The 7786-nt window shown below is 41.2% G+C and overlaps 2 protein-coding genes across 4 annotated transcripts in view; both read left to right on the top strand.

The window, feature by feature from the left end:
- LOC115147764 (dynamin-2) overlaps positions 1–7786 on the top strand; it is a 71180-nt gene that overhangs the window by 39639 nt on the left and 23755 nt on the right. Inside the window, exons 8-11 of one of the 2 annotated variants that reach the window (XM_029690056.1) lie at positions 891–1033; positions 1232–1367; positions 2341–2408; positions 7438–7576. In XM_029690056.1, coding sequence (XP_029545916.1) covers positions 891–1033; positions 1232–1367; positions 2341–2408; positions 7438–7576 — 486 coding nt within the window. The remainder of the gene's footprint in view (positions 1–890; positions 1034–1231; positions 1368–2340; positions 2409–7437; positions 7577–7786) is intronic. The other variant, XM_029690057.1, reaches the window with a different exon arrangement.
- Positions 3384–7485, top strand: LOC115147766 (uncharacterized). 2 transcript variants are annotated; one of them, XM_029690059.1, is made up of 2 exons: positions 3384–6516; positions 6715–7485. In XM_029690059.1, exons 1-2 carry the CDS (start codon positions 5585–5587, stop codon positions 6779–6781), a joined length of 999 nt encoding a protein of 332 aa, XP_029545919.1. In that variant the 5' UTR covers positions 3384–5584; the 3' UTR covers positions 6782–7485. The 2 variants fall into 2 exon arrangements, with proteins under 2 accessions (XP_029545919.1, XP_029545920.1); XM_029690060.1 differs by having other exon boundaries at positions 3384–6556; positions 6755–7485.

Raw genomic sequence — 7786 nt, 5'->3', positions numbered from 1 at the left:
ATCTCTCACTCTCTCTGTGTATCTCTCTCTCTGTATCTCTCTCTCTCTGTATCTCTCTCTCTGTATCTCTGTATCTCTCTCTGTATCTCTCTCTCTCTGTATCTCTCTCTGTGTATCTCTCACTCTCTCTGTGTATCTCTCACTCTCTCTGTGTATCTCTCTCTGTATCTCTCTCTCTCTGTATCTCTGTATCTCTCTCTGTGTATCTCTCACTCTGTCTGTGTATCTCTCACTCTCTCTGTGTATCTCTCTCTGTATCTCTCTCTCTCTGTATCTCTGTATCTCTCTCTGTATCTCTCACTCTCTCTGTATCTCTCACTCTCTCTGTGTATCTCTGTGTATCTCTCTCTCTCTGTATCTCTTTCTCTGTGTATCTCTCGCACTCTCTGTGTATCTCTCTCTCTGTATCTCTCTCTGTGTATCCCTCGCTCTCTCTGTGTATCTCTCTGTTTCTATCTCTCTCTCCGTGTATCTCTCACTCCCTCTGTGTGTCTCTGTGTATCTCTCGCTCTCTCTGTGTATCTCTCTCTGTCTTTCTCTCTGTTTCTATCTCTCTCTCTCTCCATGTATCTCTCTCTCTCTCTCTCTGTAAATTCAATTTAATTTCATTTTGAGGGCTTTATTGGGATGGGAAACATATGTTAACATTGCCAAAGCAAGTGAACAATATAATAAACAAAAGTGAAATAAACAATAAAAATGAATAGTAAGCATTACACTCACAAAAGTTACAAAATAATAAAGACATTTCAAATGTCATATTATGTGCAAATAGTTAAAGTACAAAAGGGAAAATAAATAAGCATAAATATGGGTTGTATTTACAATCTCTCATTCATCTTTTTGTCACCACATACCCATTTCAACTCTCTCCCCTCCTCCCCCTCCAGCAACTGACCAACCACATCCGGGACACATTGCCAGGGTTACGTAGTAAACTCCAGAGCCAGCTTCTATCTCTGGAGAAAGAGGTGGAGGAATACAAGAACTTTAAACCAGACGACCCGACACGCAAGACCAAGGCCCTACTGCAGTCAGTATATAAACACACACACACACACACACTATATCTGACTGTCAGTACTTTTGTAATATGACTGTGTGTGTGTGTGTGTGTGTGTGTGTGTGTGTGTGTGTGTGTGTGTGTGTGTGTGTGTGTGTGTGTGTGTGTGTGTGTGTGTGTGTGTGTGTGTGTGTGTGTGTGTGTGTGTGTGTGTGTGTGTGTGTGTAGGATGGTTCAGCAGTTTGGTGTAGACTTTGAGAAGCGTATTGAGGGATCAGGTGATCAGGTGGATACTGTGGAGCTCTCTGGAGGAGCTAGAATCAACAGGATCTTCCACGAGAGATTCCCCTTCGAACTGGTCAAGGTACACACACACACACACACGTTGTTTTACTATCCTTGTGAGGACCCAAAAATGTATTCCCAATCAAAATATCAGGTGGATATCAAAACTTAAGAACTTGGCTCCACTTGGTAAAGGGTAGGATAAAGCATTGACAGTGGGAGTTAGTGGGGGCCACTTGGTATGAATGGTAAAGAGTAGGATAAAGCATTGACAGTGGGAGTTAGTGAGGGCCACTTGGTATGAATGGTAAAGTGTAGGATAAAGCGTAGACAGGGGAGTTAGTGGGGGCCACTTGGTATGAATGGTAAAGGGTAGGATAAAGCATTGACAGTGGGAGTTAGTGAGGGCCTAATTAAGAGAGCTGGAGGGGACAGCGACACCAGGAGGAAGTTCAATACAAAATCATGTATTTATTTGCTCAATCTTGTCTTTTTTATATTTTATGTTGAATTTTATTATATCAAGCACTTTCCCTTCATCCCTTGAGGGATTTACAATTATGTACTTATTTAAGTATTTATTTATTTAATTGATCCAGTTTGCATGTTTTATTACCATTTTTTTTTATATACTTTATAAAGTTAAACCTTTTTACCTTCAGCATTTTATCAATAATTGTCTTCCTCCTGTTGTTGAACTGTGATGGGTGACCCCTCGGAGCTCTCGGCCTTTCATGTTCTCCCACCCTCTCCAGACCTGTCTGATGTACCATATAGAAACAGGGCATAAAGATGCAGCAGGCCCGTGCAACCCAAGGTTTGATACCAGCATAAACAGAAACGCTCTTAAACCTAAACCGAACTCCTCAGCTTAAAATTGTATTTTTTCTTGTGTGGATTGGTGAAATGTCCCCACTTGTCAGAATGGTCGTTGTTTTCCATGTGAGGACTTCTGGTACCTAGTAAAACAAAAGAAAACAAAACAACAAAACAACAAAACACACACACACACACACACACACTCTGATGTCCCGTCTGTGTGTTGTGCTCAGATGGAGTTTGATGAGAAGGAGTTGAGGAGAGAGATCAGTTATGCCATCAAGAACATCCACGGAGTGAGGCAAGTACAGACAGACAGCTATATACCTGTCTGTCTCTATCTACCTGTCTGTCTCTATCTACCTGTCTGTCTCTGTCTACCTGTCTGTCTCTGTCTACCTGTCTGTCTCTGTCTACCTGTCTGTCTCTATCTACCTGTCTGTCTGTCTACCTGTCTGTCTCTATCTACCTGTCTGTCTCTATCTACCTGTCTGTCTGTATGTCTACCTGACTGGCTCTGTCTGTATCTACCTGTCTGTATCTATCTCCCTGTCTGTCTCTAATTACCTGTCTGTCTGTCTACCTGACTGTCTTTGTCTGTCTGTCTCTACCTACCTGTCTGTCTGTCTCTATCTACCTGTCTGTCTACCTGTCTGTCTATGTACCTGTCTGTCTATCTACCTGTCTGTCTCTATCTGTCTGTCTGTCTGTCTACCTGACTGTCTCTATCTACCTGTTTGTCTGTCTACCTGTCTGTCTCTATCTACCTGTCTTTCTGTCTACCTGTCTGTCTCTATCTACCTGTCTGTCTATATCTACCTGTCTGTCTCTATCTATCTGTCTTTCTCTATCTACCTGTCTGTCTGACTGTCTACCTGACTGTCTCTGTCTGTCTGTCTGTCTGTCTGTCTGTCTCTTTCTACCTGTCTGTCTGTCTGTCTACCTGACTGTATCTATCTCCCTGTCTGTCTCTAATTATCTGTCTGTCTGTCTGTCTGTCTGTCTGTCTGTCTGTCTGTCTGTCTGTCTACCTGACTGTCTCTGTCTGTCTGTCTGTCTGTCTGTCTGTCTCTGTCTGTCTGTCTGTCTGTCTCTCTCATTCTCCCATTCTCTCATTCTCTGTCTGTCTGTTTGTCTGTCTATATATCTACAAGCCTCTCTCTCTCATCTACCTACCTACATGTCTCTCTCTCTCTACATGTCTGTCGCTACCTACATGTCTGTCTGTCTGTCTGTCTGTCTCTACCTACATGTCTGCCTGTCTGTCTTTCTCTACCTACATGTCTGCCTGTCTGTCTGTCTCTGCCTACATGTTTGTCTGTCTATCTCTACCTACATGTCTGTGTGTCTCAGGGTTTCCGTTAGGAAAATATGGAGCCGGACATTTGACCAGAAGCATTTTAATTTACCGGACATTTAATAAATGTACCGGACCCATATGTATTGGGTGCATAACCTGATTAGGGTGTCCACCACGGTGCTCATGGTAATTCATATGAACTCAACAGTGGTCCTCATGGTAATTCATATGAACTGAACAGTGGTGCTCATGGTAATTCATATGAACTGAGCAGTGGTGCTCATGGTAATTCATATGAACTGAACAGTGGTGCTCATGGTAATTCATATGAACTCAACAGTGGTCCTCATGGTAATTCATATGAACTCAACAGTGGTCCTCATGGTAATTCATATGAACTGAACAGTGGTGCTCATGGTAATTCATATGAACTCAACAGTGGTGCTCATGGTAATTCATATGAACTCAACAGTGGTCCTCATGGTAATTCATATGAACTCAACAGTGGTCCTCATGGTAATTCATATGAACTGAACAGTGGTGCTCATGGTAATTCATATGAACTGAACAGTGGTGCTCATGGTAATTCATATGAACTCAACAGTGGTCCTCATGGTAATTCATATGAACTGAACAGTGGTGCTCATGGTAATTCATATGAACTCAACAGTGGTGCTCATGGTAATTCATATGAACTGAACAGTGGTGTTCATGGTAATTCATATGAACTGAACAGTGGTGTTCATGGTAATTCATATGAACTGAACAGTGGTGTTCATGGTAATTCATATGAACTGAACAGTGGTGTTCATGGTAATTCATATGAACTGAACAGTGGTGTTCATGGTAATTCATATGAACTGAACAGTGGTGTTCATGGTAATTCATATGAACTCAACAGTGGTGCTCATGGTAATTCATATGAACTCAACAGTGGTGCTCATGGTAATTCATATGAACTAAACAGTGGTGCTCATGGTAATTCATATGAACTGAACAGTAGTGTTCATGGTAATTCATATGAACTGAACAGTGGTGTTCATGGTAATTCATATGAACTGAACAGTAGTGTTCATGGTAATTCATATGAACTGAACAGTGGTGTTCATGGTAATTCATATGAACTGAACAGTAGTGCTCATGGTAATTCATATGAACTAAACAGTGGTGCTCATGGTAATTCATATGAACTAAACAGTAGTGCTCATGGTAATTCATATGAACTAAACAGTAGTATTCATGGTAATTCATATGAACTCAACAGTGGTGCTCATGGTAATTCATATGAACTAAACAGTGGTGCTCATGGTAATTCATATGAACTGAACAGTAGTGTTCATGGTAATTCATATGAACTGAACAGTGGTGTTCATGGTAATTCATATGAACTGAACAGTAGTGTTCATGGTAATTCATATGAACTGAACAGTAGTGTTCATGGTAATTCATATGAACTGAACAGTAGTGTTCATGGTAATTCATATGAACTGAACAGTGGTGCTCATGGTAATTCATATGAACTGAACAGTGGTGTTCATGGTAATTCATATGAACTGAACAGTGGTGCTCATGGTAATTCATATGAACTGAACAGTGGTGTTCATGGTAATTCATATGAACTCAACAGTGGTGCTCATGGTAATTCATATGAACTTGAACATGCAAGTCGAGGATGCAACGATGTGCTGTCCTTCGTACCTTATTCTGATGTGCACTTTGAAAATGTTAGAAGAACTGTCCACATGGACTTTTCCTCAGGCAACAAGATGAGCAGTAAACAGCAACACCACCAGCTTATGTCAATCTACTGTCCCCCATAGTAGAAACATTTACGTATTCTATTGGTCAGCTTGTGGAGAAAGAAATAGCCTATTCCAAACAGACTCTGGGACAGTTATGGGAAGATAGATCCCAAATTCATCCAGTAGGACCAGGCTACATTAAACATATAAAATGCCTGATGCAACAGCTCAGAACATTTAGCTTAAAATGTTGATAAACTATTAGTTCTTCACATTATAAGTACAGCAATGTGCAGAAGGCAGTAGGCTACACTCAAATGTTTGTTCCATAATGCAATTAGCGGGAACATACCGTTGTCAAAAAACAGACAATATCTGTTAGAAATGTAGAAAGAGGGGAGATGTAATATACACCAACTAGCATGGATTGTTAGTATGACCAGGGTTGTTGTTATAACCAGGGTTGTTAATATGACCAGGGTTGTTATTATGACCAGGGTTGTTAATATGACCAGGGTTGTTATTATGACCAGGGTTGTTAATATGACCAGGGTTGTTATTATGACCAGGGTTGTTGTTATAACCAGGGTTGTTAATATGACCAGGGTTGTTATTATGACCAGGGTTGTTGTTATAACCAGGGTTGTTAATATGACCAGGGTTGTTATTATGACCAGGGTTGTTATTATGACCAGGGTTGTTATTATAACCAGGGTTGTTATTATAACCAGGGTTGTTAATATGACCAGGGTTGTTATTATGACCAGGGTTGTTATTATGACCAGGGTTGTTATTATAACCAGGGTTGTTAATATGACCAGGGTTGTTAATATGACCAGGGTTGTTAATATGACCAGGGTTGTTATTATGACCAGGGTTGTTATTATGACCAGGGTTGTTATTATAACCAGGGTTGTTATTATAACCAGGGTTGTTGTTATAACCAGGGTTGTTAATATGACCAGGGTTGTTATTATAACCAGGGTTGTTAGGGTTGTTAATATAACCAGGGTTGTTGATATGACCAGGGTTGTTATTATGACCAGGGTTGTTAGAATGACCAGGGTTGTTAGTTTGACCAGGGTTGTTATTATGACCAGGGTTGTTGATATGACCAGGGTTGTTAATATAACCAGGGTTGTTGATATGACCAGGGTTGTTATTATGACCAGGGTTGTTAGTATGACCAGGGTTGTTAATATGACCAGGGTTGTTAATATGACCAGGGTTGTTAATATGACCAGGGTTGTTAGTATGACCAGGGTTGGTAATATGACCAGGGTTGTTAGTTTGACCAGGGTTGTTATTATGACCAGGGTTGTTAATATGACCAGGGTTGTTAATATGACCAGGGTTGTTAATATGACCAGGGTTGTTATTATAACCAGGGTTGTTATTATGACCAGGGTTGTTATTATAACCAGGGTTGTTAATATGACCAGGGTTGTTAATATGACCAAGGTTGTTAATATGACCAGGGTTGTTATTATGACCAGGGTTGTTAATATGACCAGGGTTGTTATTATGACCAGGGTTGTTAATATGACCAGGGTTGTTAATATGACCAGGGTTGTTAATATAACCAGGGTTGTTAATATGACCAGGGTTGTGTCTTTGGCTACTGGACAATGAAATAAAGTTCATATAAAATAATATGCTCTGATTTGGGCTACTTTGAAGCAAGGTAAGACATGCCTCATTATACGTAGTAAAACTTTCAGGTTTCAAACAATTAAGTAGATGTTTTCAAAATGCATACTGCTTCTAGTTCTTTGAATAGTGGTGTGTGATGCGCTGATGAAGCCTGCCTTTCGTTGCCTGTGCATTTGCTGCTTGAGATGCTGTAGCAGCAGCTCTCGTGCTGTCTGGTAGATTTTCGGCTCAAAGACTCTGTATCTGTATGCTGTACGTGTGTGATAAATAAGATACATAACGAATATACTGTATACGAGCCAATTTAATTCCACTAAATTTTGAACATTTTGATCGACTGGTATTTTCATCAATGAAGAGGCTAAAAAACATTCTTCTTCTCCCAAACAATTGGCCTGAGCCAATTTTATTTATCGGCTTTTCAATTTTTTTTATTGGTCAAAAGCCGGCTATTACCGGCTAACGGAAACCTTTGTCTGTTTCTACCCACATGTCTGTCTCTCTATCTACCTGTCTGTCTCCACCTACATGTCTGTCTGTCTGTCTGTCTGTCTGTCTGTCTGTCTGTCTGTCTGTCTGTCTGTCCATCTGCCTCTACCTACATGTCTGTGTGTCTGTCTGTGTGCCCCCTCCAGAACAGGCCTGTTCACCCCTGACCTAGCCTTTGAGGCCATAGTGAAAAAGCAGATCATTAAGCTGAAAGAGCCCTGTCTGAAATGTATGGACCTGGTGATCCAGGAGCTCATCAACACCGTGCGGCAGTGCACCAATAAGGTACCTCGCTGCATGGAGCCTGTAATGCCCTGTCATGCTAGTCCAGTCCACATGGGGGCGCTATGGAGCTAGACTTTAATGCTACCATGCTAACCTAGGCCCCAGGGTGGTGGAATGCATGGAGCCTGTGATGCCCTGTCATGCTAGTTCAGCCCACATGGGGGGCGCCATAGAGCTAGTGTTTAATGCTACCATGCTAACCTAGGCCCC

This window comes from Salmo trutta, chromosome 14 (assembly GCF_901001165.1).
Source record: "Salmo trutta chromosome 14, fSalTru1.1, whole genome shotgun sequence".
In the NCBI taxonomy this organism is placed as follows: Eukaryota; Metazoa; Chordata; class Actinopteri; order Salmoniformes; family Salmonidae; genus Salmo; species Salmo trutta.
Note: the sequence above shows the minus strand (reverse complement) of the source record. Positions and strands in the feature narration are given on the sequence as shown.

Excerpts from the sequence above, each read along its gene's own strand:
- LOC115147766 (XM_029690059.1), top strand. The coding sequence starts at position 5,585 with ATGACCAGGGTTGTTGTTATAACCAGGGTTGTTAATATGACCAGGGTT. Across the intron at positions 6,517-6,714 it reads ACCAGGGTTGTTAATATGAC|CAGGGTTGTTAATATAACCA; the intron begins CAGGGTTGTTAT and ends TGTTAATATGAC.